This window comes from Talaromyces stipitatus, genomic scaffold, assembly GCF_000003125.1.
Source record: "Talaromyces stipitatus ATCC 10500 scf_1105507295491 genomic scaffold, whole genome shotgun sequence".
NCBI lineage: Eukaryota > Fungi > Ascomycota > Eurotiomycetes > Eurotiales > Trichocomaceae > Talaromyces > Talaromyces stipitatus.
The window spans coordinates 960,763-983,194 of record NW_002990122.1 but is presented as its reverse complement, the minus strand read 5'-3'; the positions used below and the strand labels follow the sequence as shown (position 1 = coordinate 983,194).

The following is a 22,432-nucleotide window of genomic DNA, read 5'->3' as shown; positions in this document are numbered from 1 at the left end:
TTATGATGGGCCACAGGCAATATCTGTTGAGGGGTCAATCTCTCCGTCGAGCCGGGTCTGGACTGATCGCCCAGTAGCGAAGGAAGCGATTCTTAGCTTCGGCTATGCTATGCAGTCCAACTTACTGACGTCCCTCACTATGAGAAGGTGACTTTCCACGAGGGGCTGGTGATTAGTGGTCGATGATCTGAGGTTGCATCTAAGTGGCTCGCTGTGCTGCCTTAGCTCCCGCGAGTGCCAGAGGGCGTAGGGTTAGCTGAAGCTAAGAACTTTTCAAATCGAAACTCCGGTGGAAAAAACTTTATTGGTTGGGACGACCTGGCGGGGAGTTTCAAAAGAACACGTCAATAACCTCAAAATGTTGACGAACCTTCGAATCACTGACCTGGCCACCTACTACTGATCGATACTCGCTGGATCTTGCTGACGATAACTCACCTGCCCTACCGGTTCAGTCACATGTCGATTCGTCAGTCCTTCGTCTACTATCTAGTGTTGCCGCCAGCGAGGCAGTCAGCTACTTCGGGCGCTAATGTGAGAAGTACTCTTGGTAAATCGCTACTCAGGGAAGAGGTTCACGAAACTACATCGAGAATGGACGCGTGGGAGGTGCGGTGTATTAGAGGGATGGGTTATTGCTTTTGGAGAATATCTACAACAATGAAGGAAAACCGTTCAAGATTTAATGTATGGGCTAGAGAGGTTTTTGCAGCTGGCATAGCTTTTCCTCTCGAAATGAGATTATGACCACAGTGTATGCAATGGAAAGCAGATAGCGTATTGGAGCCCTTTAGGCTTGGTGCTTCTGGGCGTAATGAACTTACTACTACTAGTAGTAGTAGTAGCTTCCTAGAAATAGATAGGGAGAAGAAGAACGATGAGAACGCTCCATCAAGAATCAATCAATCCCCAAAGGGGGACGTACAAGTGATATCTCTACTACTGCTCATAATCCTTGGCAACCAGATCTTCTTCAAGAATCTTTACAAAACTTAAGTGGAGGTCTCTCTGGATACATCATCGTATGGTTCACAGCTTGCTAAGATAGTCAGAGCGATACAGCGTCTTGAATTCGACACCCCGCTTCGTCCAGTTATCTAGGGTACGAGTTATCTTCAAAAAAGGCTTATCAGGTACCTTGTGCTTGTTAAACTCTATGGCATTGATAGTTTCTTCGGCCATGACTTCGTATACTTCACGAGTTGCGTGTAAGTGCCAATTGGAAGTCCATGGCTCAAGAAATCTTGTGGTGAACTCTTCAAGATCCTGCTCTTTGGGCTCCCATACGAAGAGCTTGCTATTCGCCAGGTCATCGCGCCAGGAAAGCTGTTTTGTACAGGCCAACCGAATCCAGCAACAATAGCAAAAACCAGACGAACATCCACTAAATATTCTAATGTTTGTTATCACTGTCTTGATCTAAATTGGATCGCTTCCCATTACAATTTTTCGCCCTTGAAAATGGCGAAAAAGATAATGGAATCCAACTCAAATTTAATAAAGTAAGCTATTAATATTTGACAACAAAGGTATAAGAGGCTCGTTGTTTTGCTTGAAGTTCATCTCGGCTTGATAATAAACTAACGACATAACTTAATGCCTTTAGGTAAGTACTGCTAAAAACCATACCATTTTTTTAATATTTTGTGTCTTATGTTTCCTTTCAAGATACAGATACAGAGTGATAAGTCTATGGTTGACCTTGCCTTATCTTACGCTTCTGAGGGCGACTTCAAACAGGTAATAAAGAGCTTTACTAGTGAATCTTTAGAGGAGTCAATTCTGGAGGCATATTGTGATAGCTATGCGCATTTTAAGGAAGGATTATTGGGGTTTTATTATTATTTAGCTTAGACTACTGTAAGACTTTCACATGGGATGACGATTGTTACGGGCAAGTCCAGCCTTATGAATTACTATAGCTGCCTTATTGATGCCTTATAATATGTCCACATCGCTCAGTCATCGCACAATCAGTCCTTTTTCCTCCTTTCCTTGTGTTTGTATTCTTATCGAATAGCACCTAGATTAGGCATACTAATAGGTTATTATGAGATCTGGCTTGGCACCTTCACATTAGCACAAGGTCACCTTGCTATATCAGTAGCAGGGGTAGATGTAAAGAAACTGTTCAATGGCGGTGTACTGTAGAACAAGCCATCGATCAATCTGCAAGGCGGACATGGGCTATACAAAAACCATGTAGTCCATGGAAATGATCCACCGCCAGAAAAATTCCATTGCTTGCTTCTGGTGGAATGCAGATGCGATGCTAAGTTAGTAGTATATCATTCAAACTGCTTCTATTTATTGATCCTATCATATCACAGCATATTAATGCCGCGGCCTTTTGTCCTTGTCATATACTTTCGATCGAGCGCGTATCCTACAATGGTTTCGTCAGTACCGATAGTATCCTATTATAGAGCACAGATTCCATAAAGATAGCTTTTATTGATTAAAGAGGCTATTGTAGAGGAATGCTCTTGTGGTCATGATACAATAAAATTTGCTAATTCTAATCTACCCTGTTCGATCGTTCCTTTGTAAAAGTGTTGCGAATCACTATTCTTAGCCTTCCTATCCCCTTCATACTTACCCTCTATTGCCCTTTCAGCTAGTTATATCAGCACCGTCGATTGAATCCATTTGTCCTATTCGGAGTGCCCCCGAGTTTCGGGATATTTTTTGAAAATGCCCGGAAAATTTGCCTGGCTCTAACCATTAAACAGAGATTCCATCTGAACCTGTCTCGATAACGGTGCCATCATGATATCTTCTGGTAACGCTTCCATCAGGTCCTTCGTGTATGCTATCTCCATTAGGGTAGAAATATGATCCGTTGCGAAGGCTGTCGGGATCGGGAGGAACGTCATCAGATTCACGGACAGGGCCAAACGGATTACCAAAAGGAGGAACTTTGGTTGCATCTATAGAGTCATCATTAGAAGTCCTCTTAGTAGTTCCAAGATGACTCTTGGGATTCCAAGATGCAAAAGAAGAATCGTTAGCTGGTTTAGAGCCATCGCTAGTCGTAGAATATCTAAAAATAGACCCAATATTCTTCTCAGGAGCTCTAAATGGTTCACCCAAACGAAGAACTTCCTTAGATCCAGTATTTTTCTTGGGAGCTCCAGATAGTTTACCAAAAGCAGGAACTGCATTAGATTCAAGAGCATTATTAAATGGTTTATCAAAAGGAGAATTTGACCCCAGAGTCACCGCTAATAGGAGACCCAAAAACTCTAAAGTCGTCGCCCATGATGAGAATGGTAATTGATGTAGAGATAAGAATTAGTATGAAAAGAATTCTTGTAGTGGGCGTTTATGCTTTATAGCTAAGGACCATGATTTGTATCTATAAAAAGCCATGGACCTGGATCCAACATGAAATTGATTATGGACTTAGCATTCATTTGTCAAATATTGATCACTGGCTGGGCCAATTAGAATTAATTTATAATAAGTTCCTAATTAGTGTCGGATTGGTAGGTTTATTCCAGGCCAATCCTAAATAGTGGTTTACTGGGATTAGAAAAGAAGAAGTGAAGAAGTGACTAGCAATATTGTGTATATTGAGTTGTTGTTTCTGTTCGAATACGTCAGGTTTCAATGCCAGGTATTTATCGACACTTTTGGCGGGGTGATCATTAGACCTCGCCATGACCCGGACCGTGGGTCCCTCCTCGCGACCCGCGACCCTCACCGCACCTGAGGGTCATAGAATCTTTGGAGGGTCACCCGCCAAGCGACCCTCACGGCCCGCATATGCATAACTTTCTCACGCTTTCCCTAATTCGGATGGATAATTCTGCTGACAAACATTCATAAATTCCTGTTTTTTATACCTGTTTCGTATGTCCGACTATGAATCCATTGTTTTCTATCAAACCCCTACGTATTTTTATGAAATATGTCTTCTAAATAAGCCTTCTTGCTTAGTAATCCTGGATTTACACCTTTTTTCTGCCTGGGAAAAACCGTTGTGGTGTGTATTGTGAAGAGTTGGAGAGAGAGGCATGTAACGATGGGGAAATATATATTTTGATTGTAGAAGTATAATCTGAAGAAGTTACAACTTTGATATTCTTGGTTATTAGCCTCAAACTTCCTGAAATCCTGACTTAATTATATTGAACATCTATTATCCACTTTCTACATACCTATGCCGTGTCGAAATTGAGCGAAATATATCGATCATGTTCAATTATGTTCTGCCAAAGTCGTAGGGTCGCGAGGTTGACCCTTAGGATGACCCTCACGAACCTCAGGGTGACCCTCACGAATTTCAGGGTGACCCTCACGAACCTCAGTTCTAGCCAATTAGCATGATGAGTATCAAATGTGATCTGTCATTTTACCTCCTGAGTCCCTTGCCGAACTGCAAAGGAAATCTGGTAAGTCTTCTCTTCTTCTAACCATCTTCACCATGTCCCAGTTTTCTGACGCATTCTCATCTACTTATGAGGGTCCACCCTCTGTATGTGTGTTTGGTTGATCGAACCTCTGTCGTTTCTAACATTGGGAATTGTCCTCTATATTGAAAAATCCACACCCCTCGCTTGAATACGTGTTTCTTGCCGACTGGTAAGCCTAAAGTGTGACGTCTCAATAAGCCTATTCTAATGATAATCCTAAGCTTGGGAGAAGAGGAAGGGAAGGCCTAAGTTACAAACAAGTTGGTTGATATGATCTTGCAATTCTGCCATTTTAGACCGCTTTCCCCATAAGGCCTCCATCCCATGACAGAGTGTATTTGGAGAGCCTCAAGGCTCAGCGCCAGTTTTCCCCTTTCTTCTTCTTCTTCTTCACACTTAGTTTTCTTCGTCGATACTGCTACGCTTAGAAATGAAGTTGTTTCTGGGCCTTGAGCGTCCATCACATAAAGTAAGTGAAATAGTCTTTGTTGGTACAGTACCACACTGAACCTGCAACTAAATATCTTACAAGGGGTTCATCGGCGCAATAGTGCGCACCATACAAAAAGTCCCGTCTTGTGTATAGGTCGTCAATGAACATTTGGAGGAGATAACCGTTGTGGTTTCGCAACACAAGCCTAATCGCCTCTTAACAGGTATAGGGGTAAATGCATCAGTAACTGGAGCCGGGTTAAATATTACAACTACCGTAAATTGTTCTCACGTCTGCTCCAATCGGATACAGACAGATGTGAAACCTCCTTCACATGTTTTACACACTCTCTCTTCTTTTTGCCCCACATCTAAGGCTGTTGCCTAGAAGTAGTCCACGATTCATTCAGACTAGTACTTTTCAATACCAGTTTCATACATAATTTACTTAAAGATTATATATATTCAAGATCAGAGATATATAAAAGATGAGTATTACATTTACATATAAAATACTGGCTTGGACTAGTCTCAGGGGCTAGACCTGGGATGTGGGGCAAAAAGAAGAGAGTGTGTGTAAAACATGTGAAGGAGGTTTCGCATCTGTCTGTATCTATGTCAATGCTGATTAGATCATGCGGATTGCATTATAGACCTTTGTCGGTCCCTCCACCAAAAAGACACTTCGTCCTCGATACCAAGATCGTGAAGGTAGTATGGCGGTATTCCCCCTGTGGACACGGAAAGAAGGATTCGGTGTTATTAGCATCTTCAAAGGACCAGACAATACTCTGTATATTGAAAATGATAGCATACCGCTAGGAGAGACTGCATATTTTGCCAACAAGCCGGATTTGAGGGTTGTGAAGTATGATGGAGAACTGTTACCTGCTGAGGACTAGAGATATTCTGACTTACATTGGCAGATGCAACATATTAGAAATAATGAATTCCCAATAATGGTTAATCAAATACACTCAATAACCACGGGTGGTGGTGTCATAATGGAAGTTTTTGGAAGCTTCTTATCGAGCTGCTTTAATACCCCTAACCCTAAGAATAGCTGCCATCAATCTCACCACATAACCATATCAATGTTAAGACTCCGCTTTTGAGAGTCTGGTCAGCTCATCTTTCATACCGTGGCGTGCGAGTCTAGTGCAGTCAATCCATTGCGCACATCACATATGATGAACCTTTGCATAACCAAAGTAATTGCACCAAGCCAAAGCGCAGCGACATCAAATTACCTGTCGCAGCGCCTTACCCACATCGTTCCCAGTGTGGGTCGGCTCTGGCTCAATGGAATACATTTTTACATACGAGTTAACGTATTGGGATAGCCTCACAAATGCCCTTCCCCTCTTTCTCACTGCTAGGATCTTTTTGCTTGCCCCCTGTCCTTTTCCTTCTATATTTAGTGCAAGGCTGACCAAAGGCAACAAGGCATGTTTGACAGGGGTATTGCTAGTCTGGTCTGATGACAGGCTTTCTACTATGTGCCACGTAGTAGAGCTTGACTGTGCCGCACTTTATGAGTAGGGAGATTTCGGACGGTGGCTTTGCAGGAAGTATGCTTCGTGAACCATAATTCATTATAGATTCTTTGGTACTGAACAAGTCTGTCCTCTCTCAAGAGAGAAGGGCTGATACCAGATCAATACTCCGTACTGTACTAGGTAGTGTATAATTACGGCAACAAACCAGATACTCCCGCATTGACGTAAAATCTGAGATTTCTTTAACTTAGTCCTAATACTCCATAAGATGAGCCAGAGTTTATGATGCCAGACTAACTATATTTTTGTCAGAAATTAGATCACGTTATTTCAACACAGTACGAGCGGATACAGAACGTCTGCACTGGAATACAAACCATTAAGGGGATCCTCTTTTTGGTGAATAGGTCCGACATTTTTACTAGTCGGACGACAATCTTCGCTATGGGAGGCTTTCTTTTAGCCCCTATTCAGTGGATGCGTCTCTAAGGTGTGTGACTCGCTCTGATTGGCTGATAGATCTATCTGTATGATTGCCGGATCAACTTAGCTAGTCCAACAGAATCCACCTTTTCCTTCTATGGTCGAATACTGAGAAGACTACAGAATACTATATACAAAGGGTATCGAATCTTTTAAATACCCCGTCCCTCCCCACCCACTCACATCAATATTCACAATCCTACAAAACCAATCTTAGGATATCTCTGCTTCATAAATGGAAACTGTACCAAAATTGCAGAGGGAGAATTTTCAAGTCGGATGGATCTGCAATAACAGGTATGATCTAGCTGCGGCCCATAGCATGCTAGATGAAAAATTTGAACTCTCTTTCTATGTGCCGGGGGACGATAACTGTTACACCTATGGACGTATAGGGGTTCTCAATGTTGTGCTAAGCCCACTTTCAGAAACCAATATTGCTAAAACAACCATAGTAGCAACTGTAGCAACCAGCATGCGCAGGACTTTTGCTAGACTAAAGCTGATACTTCTCCTTGGTGCAGCTGGAGCGATTCCCAACGACGTACACGATATGAGGTTAGGTGACGCTGTGATTGCGGTGCCAAGTGATGGTTCTTCGGGCATAGTACAATATTCATTTCCCGAAACTGAAGTAATACGGGAGCTGGCGAGCCCACCGCAGTCTATATTAGATTGCGTACGTCAATTTCAATTCGAGCTTCAGGACGACCCAGAAAAGATTACGAAATGGATGGAAGAAGGACTGAACAAGTTCCCGCATATGAAAAGAACATTTGGGCCTCCAAGCAATCGCGTTGACAGGCTTTTTCACGCTGATTACCTACATATTAGCCAAGGCTGTTACAGATGTGACTCTTCACGCTTAGTTCAACGTGGTTCTAGAGCGGACACAAATCCTCGACTCTTTTATGGAGCCATTGCGACGGCTGATACTGAAATTTTCAATGCAAAAGAAAGAGATAAAATCGGTCGGCAGACGAATTGTCTCTGTGTGGATACAGGGTCAGCCGGACTCCAACTCATTGAAGTTCCAACTATTGTGATTCGTTGCATAATCAACTATGCAGATTCTCACTCTAAAGAACAAAGGAAATGGAGAGATTATGCCGCTATGACTGGGGCCGCATGTGCTAAGGGTTTTATATTAGATCTCTCTACGGTCTCCTGGGATATGGACCCCAGTGAACATTCCGTTGACTCTGCTGAGAGACTTTGGACCTCTACCACGGCGAAGACGACAATAGCGGCAACACAATTTACCACTTCTCAAGGGACCCCGACGAACACAGCAGGGCGCACTACTCCGACAGGTTCTACTTGGTCACTGGTCGACATGAATCCTAGTGTAGCTTCCACGGGGACATTTTAGATGATTGAGTAATGTAGGTATCTATTTTAGGCTTCGACAATGTCAATAATTTTACTTTATATATCGTTGCCGTCCGGGACGAGAAAACCCCTAGGATGCTAGGAGAGAGGATCAATGTTAGCGATTCAGGTCTCTTGTTTCTCCTTACTCTTGAAATTTCTTGCTATCTGTAAACCGATGAGAAATCACTATTTCTAGGGCTTGAGCGAGGCTTTCTAGAAGCTCATCTTGTCCCATCTATACTCATTGATTTGAGAATGATAGCATACCGCTAGGAGCGACTGCATATTTTGCCAACAGTGGTGAAATCGAGGCTGTGGTGGACACCACATCAGGATCTTTGCAAGGAACACTCGTTACGCGATCCACTACCTATGGCAAGCTTCCATATACAAATCGGTATCAAATCCTACTTAAATTCGAGTGGACAAAGTCCCTCAGAGTTAAGGATAATGTGATTGGCAGATTTGTCCAAGATAGTGGTGGGAAATTATATGGGTATATCTTTATGGTTGCAAGCTCTGAGGAGTAGGCAAAATCAATATCATAAAGTACTAAGAGCAAATAAAATATTCCAGGAGCTGAAAGACCTCATTGACGAAGTGAAATTACCCGTAAAAGTCAATGAACATAGTGCGGCAAATCACGTCAAGCTACTACCAAAAAGCAATTTAAATTCATTGATCAAATAGATTTGGAAAATAACTAGACAGGGTTGGAGCAATTATCCTCCCACCATAAACGATTCATAATTTAGTCCAAAGTTTGAAGTGAGGCGCCTACCAATAGATCGAGCCATAGTGAAGGGGAGCTTCCGCCCATGCTGCCCATGAGGCTCGTGAATTTGAATTGTTCGCTCGCCCTTAAAAAAATTTCGTGCCGATCCGAACATGTTATATTTGCAAAACCCAGCAGCTTTCATCATCTTCAGGAATGCAGTCCAGGGAATCTCTCCAGGCAGTTTTTCACTAAAGTGACGGGGAAATACGAAACAGACAGTCTACATAGTTTCTTCTTTCACAGTGAACTTCGGCTTAGACTCAGCATTACAAACGTCGTTCACCTCAACAGGAGCTTTGACTTGCGGTGTGGTAGCACCACGAGACTTGGGCTTTGTACGGAATCTCGTATTGTCGTTATTCTCTTCCTGTCCAATAGTAGCCGTTGTCCGGAACCGAAGTTCGAAGTCAATATCAGACTGTGATAGTGGGCCAGTGGTGGGATTTTGGGACACAGATTTGTTCTCTGCATACGTCGTTTCCGTCCATTCAGGAGTACGGTGGAGCGTTCTTTTTATACTCAGCGATTCAAAGACAAGGTTTGCGAGTGTCATTTCATTATTTTCATTCCCCTCTGTTCTCTTATTCATTTTTTGATTCCAGAAATCATCGAGTGCTTTTTCAGCACGTCGTTGCTTGTTCACTGACCGTTCCGATACAAGGTTTTGAGTGGGACATGAAAATCGACCGCCATCGGGTTTGCCAAGATTTGAGAAGTCGAAGCCTTCGATCTCAGTCTCGAAGATTTCCCTACTACGCGCGATGAGTTCCCAGTCCTGGTAGAGTTCCTGTTTCTCTTCTTCGCTCTTACTACGCATTTCAGTAAGAAGTTCCATTGCCCAGGGTTGGAAAAAATTCATTTCTCGGAAACACACAGTCACGATTGAAAGGTCAGAAATGATTCTCATAGCCAACGGTGAGATACTCTTATTAGAGGAATGTTCCTTTTGGAGAGCATGACCGAGTGCGTCGATGAGAGACGGCAGGACAGAGATGGTCCAGTTTCGTTCATCACACAACCTTTTAAATGCACTTTGAAACTTCTTCATACCGAAAGAATTTATATCTCCGCTTATTGCCGTTATCAATCTGGTAACTTGGCATCGACACATCGGCACAAGGAATGTGATCAGCTTCTGGAAAGCCAGTTGAAGTTCCTCGTTAAGTGCATTATTAGCCTGAAACTGCTTTTTATCTCTTTCCAAGCATTTTTGCAAATCAGTAAGCAGCCGACGCAGCTGAGACCATGTTTGTAGGTCCGTATAAGCCTCAGCTATGACCGTACGAATAGTCTGACTCCACATGTCTTTCTCCTTCGAGTTTTCCTGAGCGTACAAAGTCTCAGCAAAATATCTAGGATCCTCCCGTAGATCCCAAATATGACTTTCCGAAGCAGAAAACTTTGCTTCAACGCAAGCGAGAAGAGAGATGACATTGAAGTCCGCAGGAAGACTGTACGGAGTATGTGGTAATTCTGCTAATCCGGACTCATCTGATAGCAATCTTTGGAGGTTGATAGGCGGTAGTGGTACGGTTTGACCCTGCGGCGGAGGTTCTGGTTTGAGTAGCTCGCAAACCTTGACAAGGAATTCATAGATGCCTTTTTGTACGATCAGGGTGAGATACCCCTCACTGACAGGTATTTTTTGGCAGTGGGTTTCTAGCCTCTGATTTATATCACTATCAGAAACGAGACTTGCGTAACGATTAGACGTAGACGGATCTTGAATGATAATATGTCCGCTACACGTACTCGCGGTCCAGGAAGGAGGTATCCGGCCATGAAACACACTAAATCCTGGCCACACGGCGTCCGAAAAGAAGAATACATTAGGTGTATGGCCGCCACGGTGACTGAGAAAATAAGGTAGAACAAGATCGGTGGTAAGAGATTGCTGGTTGATATAAGGCCACAACATAGAACTCTTCGTTTTATCGTCAATCTCGCTGGGACCGTTTGCCCGTTGAAAATCCACAACTATATCAGGCCGGCGAAACTGAGAGATGTTGGGCCATGCCTCAAGGAGTAGCTTTTTTCTTTGATTGACGGACATTTTATTCCATTTATTTCGAATAGACGCTTCAAATTTCATGTTCTTATTCAAATCACTCCATGAGTTCACAATACACTCAGACAGCGATGCAATCTCGTTTCCGATTTTCGCATAAGATTGCACGTTGCGCATCGCATGATATCGCGTTAGGAAAGTTGCAACAAACTCATCTACTTCGTCTTCGCTGCCTCGCGTCCGGGAATTTCTATTCGTTCAAAGAACAGTCTTGCGCCATTTTTCTGTGACATATTAGGATTGAATGCAGCGAACATGAGTGGACTTCGAATCGATGGATGGACACAAAACTAAGTGGCTCGGGTGATGTGATATCTGAGCAGCTATGTGGTATAAGTAACGTTGCCCCTGTAAACCCTTAGTGTAAATAAGCGCGCACGTACCACAAGGACACGTACCTTACAGTTGCGTCACACATGGGGCAAAATTACATCCACCTGGCAGTAATTCTGCCCTATGACAAGTTGTTAATAAAGGCTTGAAGACACCAAACGCTTCTGCCATATTAATAATTCCTCCTACCCAACACTTGGACAACCTCCTATTGCATAGAAGCGCTAATTCCTTAACGTAGTTAACTAGTAGAAGTGGGGTTCTGTATATACCGGTAATATGTAGTAGAAGAGGTAGCGAATCAGACTTTGAACCTAGTTACAATCGTATCTGCCTTACCATAGTAGTCTTACCGACGCGTTTTGAGATACGTCAAACTTGATATAGTGGTATCATATTCCTGTTAAAAGAATTACGTAGTTTATAAGTCGGGGTCTAAGTCCCGTTCTTACAGTATGGAAAATATACAGCACAAGGCCGATCGGTAACGTAATCTTCTCTAGTCATTACATCTTATCCACAGTAAGTTGAACGCTAAGCTGTTGTACCGTACCCTCAAAGAGCTACGGGCAAAGCATAGTCACAAATTAGGCATGATTCAGTGCCTCGATCACTCTTACAACATGTTAGTGCTCATCTGCCTTGTAATTGATTATGGTCATACCTCTGTACTCACTATTTGGGCAAGAATGCTCAGCCTCTTTACAGATGCCAGAACGGGGACATGCTACAGATTGTTTCCAAGCATCTCTGCAGCAAAGAGATATCTCTGACAAATCAAGAGCCTATGCTGACAAGTTGGACTTACAACGATACCGGTTTCGTGATGCCAGTGCCGCACAGTCTGTGACCTACCTTGGGAAGACTCTCGTTGATAAATAGTTAGTCCTTCAGCTACTATAAACCACTTATCCCTCCCACCATTCCAAATCAACATCAGTCATCGACGGGTCTGACATCAAATTCATAGTTGCGCCTCACTTTGTCTGACCTAGACTATTTATTGTGCCACCACACCACGCAAAAAGCCGTGTATATTCATCCAACAAACGATTATGGCATCCGAGTCCTTCCGTCTCGATTCACGGTACCCCCTAAATACAGGACTCTACTTCCCCCCAAAGGATGGCTACTATTGGAATACTAACAAATTGGGCGGTCTCGATCCTAGGCCAGGCAACCCAGGTTACTTTGCCGTTCTTAAACGGGTAGTTTCTGATGCCAATATCCAAAACAGAGCCGAATTGGCCAAATATGTTTTCGAAGGAGAAGAACTATTTAAAAAATGCGGATTTACAAGCAGCATGATGAAGGATGCTCGCATCAAAGCCGAAGGCCATTTGAAGTCACGCCAGCAATGTATCGAGCAAAAGTGGAAAGAAGCGATAGGACCCTTGTCAGACAATGCGGGAAAATTTGATGAATGGATCAAGGTCTATGCTGAGAAAACTGCCTATGGTCAGGCTGCAGCAGCTACCTGGGTTACCAAGATAGATGCTTCACTATCAGATCTGGAAGAGAGTCTACAGAATGAGCTACTCATAGACCGCGAGACAGCCAGAGAATACTTCAGTATCCTTGCCAAAGCAGTTGAGAGTCGCATTAGTGACGTGCTAGCAAGCTATACAAACGCATTTGAACAGCTTTACTTGACTGTGGGCATCAAGGAAGAGGTAGAGGCGTTCATCAAATTTGAAAAAGAGCTGTCGATTATGCCAATGGTCGCCGGTGCGCCTAGTTCAGCACCAAAGGGGCTTGGTCGTAACGCCCCTTTTGGAATGACACCTTGTGCTGACGTTGTTGTTAGCTTCATTGGGGATGGCGAACTCTATGTTGGAATCATCGAGCCGAGCGATGACTCGGGTGTTTCGAAGATGCTTGGGGGAAAGCGTGATCCTAAATACCATGTTGCAGATGATGGCAGCTTATACGTGACGAGGGATTTGGCGAAAGACACTGCTTTGAAAGAGTTTATGGAAGAAACAGGTGCCGATAAAGTTGAGACACTCACTCTAAACGAGACGCAGCTGGGTCTGCTAGGCAAATTTGCAGGTGATTGGGAGACCGTGTTAAACTCGCTGAACTGTCGCATTACCCATACCAAGGAAACCAACGAAGTCAAGGTCACTTGGAGCCAAGAAGCCATGATAGCAACGGGAGAGGGCATCAAGAAACTGTTGAAGCCAATAAGAATGGATATCACTGTACCTGACAACCGCACAACATTGAATGCAGGCTATTCTACAACAGTATATCAGGCAAATATTAATACGAATAACCGCGATCAGCGCAGACTTTTAACTCTGGTCTTGACACGCCAAGGGAGTGAAGAAGGGCGATATTTATTTCGCTGTGCTACAGAAGTGGAAATGCAGTCAACGCACAAACATATTTTCAAGGAATGTTTCCTTGAAAAGAAATGGTCTTCCTATCTTAGACTTATCTTGCTCTTGACCTCCATGATCACAAATGTCTGTGCATATTTTTGGTCTTTCTTTTATACCTAGGTATTTCTTTTTGCTGCACATATTCCTATACGGAGTGTAATCGTATTCGCTAAAGAAAGCTTGTACACAATCTGGAAGCACAAAGAACAGTTTCGGTGACAGCTAGAAGCAAGCGATATTATATTTTTATTGTCTTGTTAACCGGGTTTGAGTCTTTTGACCCATCCGTCGACGTTTATATACAGTTTATTTGTACCAAAAAGGGTCTATAAAGCGCGACATAGTTTACATGTATCTTTTCAAACCCTAATTAACCCCATATGCTAAACCTGTTTGTGTATCGGTAACTTACGTACCATGAATATTGGGAAGATGCAAAGTGCAAACATGTGACATATACTGCGACTAATACTACTAACTCGTCTGCATCCCGTACTAGGATTCGCACCGGGTCCATGAATGGTGTCTGGATGTCACGGATCCGACTCAGGGGTTTTACGATGCCAAGGAAACGCTTGGAGACTTTGTTGTATGAGTTTCACGCGCTGGAAATAGCATCACCAAGGGGAACCACCACGGATACCGAATTAGGAACCGACGCACACAGGATAGTATTATATGGAGAACGCAATCTCGGGGGAGCCTTGTCATTTCTGCCCCTCTCGCACCGCACAGACAAGCGGCTTTCTAGTACAGTATGACTTGTAAGGGATTTGAAACCGGTGAGATAGCCTAGGGTGGTCCGGCCCAAATTGCGGTGAGAACTGAGGACGAGGCTAGCTGACTAGATAGATGAGACGAGGGTCAGATAAGCCGTACTTAATAGTTATTGGGTCTTGCTAAGAAGCCACGTACTACAAAATCCTGTAACTAACCCCTGCAGTTGTAAGATGAACCAACCAATAGCTTACACTTGCGGTCTGGGGTGCTCATTACGTTTGGTATAGCGGTAATCTGCCGGCGAAAACCCATGCTGCGAAGTACGACGCGAATGGGACAAGCTTATTACGTGATTTCCTTTCTCTCCTCTCTTATCTGTCGTAAATAAGCACCGAATGACTCCGATAATGTCCGACTCGGAAATATGCCTTTGAGTCACTTCATTTAGTTGCATACGTCGTATCAGCGTTTTGGTTGGAGGAGATACGCAACTTCTAATAAAAGCGAGACCAGCCTTTCAAGTCTGGCCCCACTCCCGTAAAAGCCTATCCTACGCCTAGTCCAAGAGTATGATCTAGAATGCGCAGCAAATGACTTTTACATAAGACAATTAATCCAACCCGTTCGATCCTAAGTGGGACCAAAAATCTGAAGCCAGGAGCTAATGACTGTGTTGCTGCTCACGTCCGCCTATGGCCTCCTGACAGCGCAGACGAAGAACTTATTATGTATTAATCTCCTCTGCCCCACCCGACAAGCAGCCAATTGCTAATGAACGCTCGCTAATCTACTGCGTCAATACGGATGATCCGCAAAGACTGGCGCTACATTATCCTAATCGACTTTGATTCACAAATCCGGCTGCCTTACATGCGCAATAAATATCTCAACTTTTTGATAAGCTGTCGCCATCAGCATCTGTGCCTGTCGGTATCAGGATCCTTGGATCTGAGGGTGCGGAGGAGAGCAGCAGAAGCCTTCGATTTTGAGTCCTTTTTCTTCTTCTTTGACCAAAAATGTAGTATGCAGAGGAATTCGAAACCTCGTTTATAACGAATATCCTTTTCAATTAGGGTGGATACTGACGCTGCATAATATAACCTTTTTGTCCTACCACTGGCTCATGCGAGAGTCGTAGCGAGAGGCTTATTCTCCAAAACTGATCGCAAGTACGGAGTAGCAAATAAATGAAATGGTGAGAATCAACGTTCATCTCTATAATATCATCCAATATCGCCCCCAAAAAGTAATTGAACTTTAGGTGTATCGTAGGCATGTGTACTTGCGCCGCAAACTGCTGCGTAATGGCGCAAACAATCCCCGTTGACCATTTTAGCACAATTTTGAAGCAAAGCAAACAAAGAAATGTACATTGCAAATTTACAATTGACGCGATGGCCCCTACGGGTGCGGATCATGGACAGGAACTCGAGTTTAGTCAACTTGATCCCGTAGCACTCCAAACGGTGTCCAGGATACAGCCACTCAAGGTCAATCAAATCCAGTGTCACCATCTTCAATGACTGATCTGCTACAGAACATAGACAGCGGAAGGATCCCTCAACTCTGTAGCTTCCTGTACCCCGCATTAATGTTCTTGAAAATCACTAACCCTAACCCACATTAAGTTAACGGGACTAAATATCCTTCCTGCCTGAGACAAAAGCCATTACACACCACAAGACCCCTACACTCAGCACTCAAGTATCACGCTCTGAAACTTTTGAACTAGCTCTCTCATCCGGTCCATCTGTTTCTTGAGGCGTATATTCTCGTCTTTCCGCCTTCAAATATTCGACTTCTTTTCGCAAGTTCGGAACCTGTACGTATATCTGTCTCGAGTTGCGAGTAGGTGATCTCTTTCTAGGTATAACGACCGAATCGATTCAATCTTCGATAAAATGCATGGAAGGAGCATTAAATATATATCGTGAAGGATTGATAAAAATGTCGTGGTTTCCCCAGAAGGCGTTGGAGTTCCGCTTATTTGATCGTTTCTAGAGCGTAGATCGTATTCTTGACATAATGATTGAATCTTCAAATAAATATCGTGAAGGATTGATAAAAATGTCGTGGTTTCCCCAGAAGGCGGTGGAGTTCCGCTTATTTGATCGTTTCTAGAGCATAGATCATCTTCTTGACATAATGATTGAATCTTCAAATCAATTTCTTGAAGGATTGATAAATATTCCGTGTCCCCGGGAGCTTGTTGTAACTGTGTCTTTTCTAGTAATGCAGTCCGCTTTTGTGCGCAACTTTGATAAGTCATTGCCTACAAATATTGTCAGAATCTGATCATGTGCAGTTATTCTCTCAAAGAAACATAAGTATGAATGGAAAATAAACCTCTTGTAATCCTCGGATGCTTGTTCACTATCTCTGTAGCGACATATACACAAAGTATTCAGATGTTGTCATAGATGAATCGAATATTTTGAGAGGAGCACTATCTCAAGTCGAGCTCTGCAATGCTTAGAGCAGTAAGCAGAAGACACATCTGATTTAAATGGTAAGAGCAGTTTCAAGCGGCTTAGCCCTCTTGAGTATGCTCAACTAGGGCAATATGGTAATATGGAGTACGTAGTATACGTACTTAGAAAGCATACACGTGCCCTTAGCCTAAAAAATAGCATGGTTCAAAACTTGGCCAGAACAGATCGTCATGGTACAAGTCACAAAGTGGCTTGACAGCGCCGCATTTCAGTCTTGTAACCACAAGGCTAAGCGGCCTCAGCCTCGCGTGTAACAGTCATACATACATAGTAGTAGAATCTCCCTGACTGTAATGGGAATTTGATTGGTTGCTTTTATCTTCGCTTGCACGAGGTTATGCTTGAACCACGTAAACGACTAAGTACTATGGAAGTTGCGATTGGCTATCATTACGTAGTGGGCACCCATACTAACGCAACACGATTTTCTCCTACTGAGCCATGCGAGACGCTTATGCTGATCGCAAGTACACAGTAGCGACGAATGAAATGGCGAGAATTAGCGCCCATTTATACGATAGTCTATATCGTATACGCTGGGTTGCGGAACGAGTGCACGCATTTACTCATTTCAATTGTTTCTCAGCCCCTCGACTATGTATTAGCTAAGAGGTACTAGATCGTATCCGAGCCGCTGTCTCAGGCTTCAGTAATAAGATGATAGCGACTGCTGAATACCCTCTTACTAAGCTAGCGTACGCACATCTGCACCATAAAGCATTGCGGAAAAATGGGATGAGCCTCCGGAACCAGGGTATCCACTGGATTCCCGGCCCACCAGGAACTACGGGTTACGGTACTGACAGATTCGAAACGTCCTTCACTTTTTACTACTATAGTACAGTACTCCATACACACTCTCTTATTTCTTCCGTCCCACCTTTTAAGGCTGCTGTTGCCTGAAGCTAGTCCCAACATGATTAGTCTGGTATATATGATACCATTCTATACAAAACATTGACGCTAACTTATTGAAGTATTTCTATTATTCTCTTGACATGTTAGTATTAGCGAAAGATAAAATACCGCCTAACTATTATTGCACTAGCTTTAATAATATTCTGGGAAGTGGAGCAAAATGCAAAAGAGAGAGCTTTTCCAGCCACCGGGTCAAGGCTCCAGCCTCGAGGCATCTTGTAGCCACGTCCGTGTCTGTGCCTGCCTTGTACGGCATTGATTAGAGCTCATTCGGACACTGCAGCTCTTCTGGCTTCGGTGGAAGCCCGTCTAACGTACGCTAGAAACAGATTCTCAAAACCAGACGCTGTATGCTTGAGCGCTGCCGTCTTCGCAGCCTGACCAGCCTGTTCGTCCCCTGGGTGGCCTGGAACGCCGTCTGGAGAGTTTGAGTGGATATACTTCTATCAAGAACTCAAGATATATGAGACTCCATCTCAAAATTCACTCTGTCCATCACTGGTGCGACCAGCGGAAGCTGTCTGATTTTGATCGTACGGCAGAAATCGGTACAGAGGTTGAAGCAAGTGATCCTCCATATGGAAGATTACTAAGTAATTACGATGAAGAGTTTAGACTCTTGGAACTTCAGGCTTCTTAGTACCTCGAACAGAGCAATTCGCTCTTGGTTCCCTATCTTACCTGATAAACTATGACTATGAGGTTCCCGCAGATTATCGTCTTTCTGAAGATCTCAAAGAGCACTAAGATATGATATTTCTGAAGCTAGATGGCAATCCATTGATTGACGATATCATTGAGAAGTGTTGGAATAATAAGTTTGCCGCGTTTGTCGAAGTGGCCGCGCGCAGAAGGATGTTTCCCGCTGAAGAAACAGGGAAGGAGATCCAGAACCGCAAATATCCGCTACGAACGATAGTACATGGTTATCATCCAAGAATTCTTACCCAGCCTTGGATCCTGAAAGACAATTTCGTAACAACATGTCAAGGGTGATGCAAAAAGGGTTAACGACTTTAACAAAGAGAAAGCACAACTCAGATAGCTATGATGACATAAATCCATACCGATCTACGGAAAGCTTCTTTTTGAAAAAAGGTTATTTTTGAGGATTTAGAGAGACGTGGACTGCATTCCCTTCTTGCCTCTCGTGAGCTGCTGAGCTTCAATTTACTCGAGGATAGTATAGGCACATTGGCTGACTGGTGGTTAAACAAAGCCTCTGTTTCCATAGCCAGCCCTGATGCAAATTTTACTTCTACTGAACTCTAAATTCGGGCACTTCAGTTCCGAATATCAACGAAAACATTGACGGTGAAGCATTGGAGGTCTGCTCTAACCGAATCTGCCTATCTTAGATTGAGGTACATAGCACTCAGCAAGAGAATGCAGAGAGGGTAAAGCTAGTTGAAGAGTGATTCCTACTTCATAAGATCTATAACAGATGAGAACCCCACAATAGCTTTCTTCCTCCCTCACTATTGACTACGAGCGTTTGTTCCACCGCATGCACGCTGTGCTATTTATCCCGAAATTTCCATTGACATCTTCGACTGGATTCAAGATGGATTGTCCAGTACGATGATCCCATTGCTCCTCCAGCCAGTTCCTAATTTTCTCACAATGCCATCCTCGTTCTTTTGAAACGTCAAGGTCCAACGGCTTAAAGCATGCCTTCTGCTGCATAGGAATCGTTGCGGCTGTGTAATGTAATGTATGACCTAGGATCCGTGAAAGACAGGTTCTAACGGATGAATGCACTCATCAACACCTACGAGATGCTGCAAACTGGCGCATCAAGGTCAGGTTGAATAGATACTGCAGGACATGGAAAGTTGGCGCTTACTGTACCCGTTGGTAGAACACACCGACTTCCGTAGATGGTCGTCATAGGCCGATAGAATTGAGTCCGGTAATAGAATGGTTGGCTAGCTTCAGAAATAGGAATATATAAATGCGGCATTTTTGCAACTGGCGCGCGCAACGCATCTACTTAGAAATAGACAACGACACGCGTCGAACGTCATAGCGCTATTAGATGGAGTAAAGCGATAGGACTTCTATTCAAATCCATGGCTAGAAAGAGACTAAAAAACGAAACATCTTGCTTGAGAAGTGGCGTCTGTGCCTTGCTCGGCTTTTCTGTCTAAAGAAAGTCCGTCATCTCGTCTACTTATCGTTCGGACCTTTCCCATCGACCGTTATCTTGGACCGGAAGGATTTCCTATAAAATTCTTTCTTCCAGGCTGGCCTACCATTAAGATAAGCTTCCCATTTGGAATGAATCTGCTCGATGAAGGCTGGAGCGGAATCTAGTTGTCTTATGCTGTATATATATATCGCTGCATTCGCTCCCATCATTTCTTGTTTTGCGAACGCGCGTACCACGGCAAGGATTGCGTCACTCAAGAGAACTGTGTCAGTTATTTCTTCCGACTGTAACTTTAACTTCAGCGCTTCTAGCGTTTCTGAAGCGTTACCTGATCCCTCTTCTAGCTGTGAAATGACATCGGTATTTAATGCGTACTCGTTTTTCACCAAGGTTGTGATCAGCGAAGCAAACGCTTTATGTCGGCTTTCGGCGATCTTGGGAGAATTATTATTCGCAGTAATCACCCACTGTTTTACGGCGGTTTCCCATCCCTCCAAGGTACTAGGTCGACCATTCCAGAACAAAGTGGCACCATATTGCTCGCAAAAGGTCTCAAGGTTCTCCAATTTGTTTACCGAAGCTTTCAAGCGTAAGTAGATGTAAACATGAATCATGGTTGGAATCAAAGGGTACGCTAAAAGCGCTTGATAAACTTCAGAAAGGTGATACTCAATCCATAGAGCAATGCTGCAGATAATCGATGGCTGTGTCATATTTTGTATTCTTGACACAAGCTCTTTGACCTTTCCAAGAAATCTCTCCTCTCCGGAATCTTTGTCGAATTTGAGAACCTTATGACGTCTAAGTACAGCCTGAAGATGTAATAATTCCTCGCCTGTGGCTGAGCGGATCTTCTCTATTTGGTCGCTTCTTTCGGGGGTGGATTTGGCGTGGATCGAAATATGTACCCCAATGCTGAATTCAAAAACGTGAAAGTCGGGAACTGTTACTTTCATTTCTTTCATTAGGATTGTTTTGATCATATCAGAGAGGTATATAGGTCCAATGCTAGGAACCTGTAAGGCCTCGGTAATAATCCTGAGCTTTGATTAGAGATGGAAAGTACACTAAGCAATCTTACTCACCTCTTAATAGAGTCAGCATCATCTCCTGCCCCCCCGCTCTCGACGCAAAGATATTTGCGCATCACCTTCAGTTTCAGGTCTTGTATTAAATGGTATTCCCTGGCCTGAAGAAACGCGTTATCAAACCAATGCGGGTAGATTTGTTGGGCCGCATAGAGATCGGATTTGATGATTCTGTATAAACACGACGTGACTGTCGATGACAGTGTCAGCATAAATCTCCGAAAATTATGACCATGACTCCCTCACTTGCGGCTGCAACCGAACATCTGATTGACCCCTTGACAGCCCTCTCCCATATACTAATTATGTCGTGTATGGCAATGGAAAGTCCGGTGCAAAACATCGCAAATTCCTCTTCATCAAAGGACTTTTCTTTCTTTTGCTTTACTGGTCCTGGTGGTAGTTTGGTAACAGACTCTGCTTCCTCATTTGATGCGGTAAACTCCGTGGGGACGGCCGCATTTTCCCCTTCATCTAGTTGGAATTCTTGGTCTTGTTGATTAGATGAAACGGTTACGGTAGCCGCTCTTTTATTGGAGGCAAGAGAGAGAACAAGACGCATCTGATTGAGGTAATATTCGTGATTCTTAATTTGGCATTGAAGCTGTGAAGCAAGTTTTTCGTCGCCTGTGCATAAGCGAGCATAATGGCTTTCGTACTCTTTGGCCGCTAGTGTTCGATATTCGATAGCCTTAGCGAGATGGCTAGAAAACTTTTTTCTCTTCTTATTGGTGCTTTCTTGAACAAAATCTTTTAACGATTGTGCTAATTTTCGGACGGTATAATTCGTGGTCACCATCGATGGAAACGCGATACCGAATGCCGCTTGCTCCGAGGCCTTGTAATTCTTCCTCAGCTCGGCTTTATATAACATCTCGGTTATGATGCGCCTATTGAGTCGAAAGAGAGCTATCTATAGGTGATCAGCGTCCTTTAGCGAAAAGGTGACACGATTTTGAAGTGCGCGCCTTGTGAGGATTTGGTGGACATTTGTGAATTGTCGACGGTTGAGTATGTTGTGGCGGTCTTGGGCCTATGGGCTAGTGTTGCCTAGGTAGCCCAGCCTGGTGCTAGGCTTTGTAGGCGTCTCGAAAGGTGAAGGTAACCAAGCTGTGCCTGCCATAGTTAAGACCCACCCAAATGTCACCGGAAATTTCTTTAGTGGATCCATGACTGAACAACGTAACTTTTTTATCTCGCCATTTAAATTGATAACATAATCGGGCACCCACTCGCCATGGCAGCGACCTCCTCTATCTTAAGAATTAGTAACGTGAGTTACTACTGTAC

The 22,432-nt window shown here is 43.6% G+C and overlaps 6 protein-coding genes across 6 annotated transcripts, besides 1 other annotated feature; 3 read left to right on the top strand and 3 right to left on the bottom strand.

Moving 5' to 3' along the window:
- Positions 1-153: part of a mobile genetic element that runs on past the window's edge.
- A 2,571-nt stretch (positions 154-2,724) lies between these two features.
- Positions 2,725-3,262, bottom strand: TSTA_110660 (uncharacterized protein; the record flags this gene model as incomplete). The annotated part of the gene is made up of 2 exons (XM_002488598.1): positions 2,725-3,158; positions 3,223-3,262. The coding sequence occupies 2 exons, from the start codon at positions 3,260-3,262 to the stop codon at positions 2,725-2,727; spliced, it is 474 nt and encodes a 157-aa protein (XP_002488643.1).
- Positions 3,263-5,399: 2,137 nt separating this feature from the next.
- Positions 5,400-5,752, top strand: TSTA_110650 (uncharacterized protein; the record flags this gene model as incomplete). The annotated part of the gene is made up of 2 exons (XM_002488597.1): positions 5,400-5,420; positions 5,504-5,752. The coding sequence occupies 2 exons, from the start codon at positions 5,400-5,402 to the stop codon at positions 5,750-5,752; spliced, it is 270 nt and encodes an 89-aa protein (XP_002488642.1).
- A 1,402-nt stretch (positions 5,753-7,154) lies between these two features.
- On the top strand, positions 7,155-8,204 carry TSTA_110640 (uncharacterized protein; the record flags this gene model as incomplete). The annotated part of the gene is made up of 1 exon (XM_002488596.1): positions 7,155-8,204. The coding sequence occupies one exon, from the start codon at positions 7,155-7,157 to the stop codon at positions 8,202-8,204; it is 1,050 nt and encodes a 349-aa protein (XP_002488641.1).
- A 724-nt stretch (positions 8,205-8,928) lies between these two features.
- On the bottom strand, positions 8,929-11,470 carry TSTA_110630 (uncharacterized protein; the record flags this gene model as incomplete). Its single annotated transcript, XM_002488595.1, has 3 exons — positions 8,929-9,172; positions 9,209-11,242; positions 11,451-11,470. The coding sequence occupies 3 exons, from the start codon at positions 11,468-11,470 to the stop codon at positions 8,929-8,931; spliced, it is 2,298 nt and encodes a 765-aa protein (XP_002488640.1).
- Positions 11,471-12,440: 970 nt separating this feature from the next.
- TSTA_110620 (uncharacterized protein) lies at positions 12,441-13,892 on the top strand (the record flags this gene model as incomplete). Its single annotated transcript, XM_002488594.1, has 1 exon — positions 12,441-13,892. The coding sequence occupies one exon, from the start codon at positions 12,441-12,443 to the stop codon at positions 13,890-13,892; it is 1,452 nt and encodes a 483-aa protein (XP_002488639.1).
- Positions 13,893-19,941: 6,049 nt separating this feature from the next.
- On the bottom strand, positions 19,942-22,016 carry TSTA_110610 (uncharacterized protein; the record flags this gene model as incomplete). Its single annotated transcript, XM_002488593.1, has 3 exons — positions 19,942-21,092; positions 21,140-21,332; positions 21,389-22,016. The coding sequence occupies 3 exons, from the start codon at positions 22,014-22,016 to the stop codon at positions 20,072-20,074; spliced, it is 1,842 nt and encodes a 613-aa protein (XP_002488638.1). The 3' UTR covers positions 19,942-20,071.
- Between the last annotated feature and the right edge of the window lie 416 nt (positions 22,017-22,432).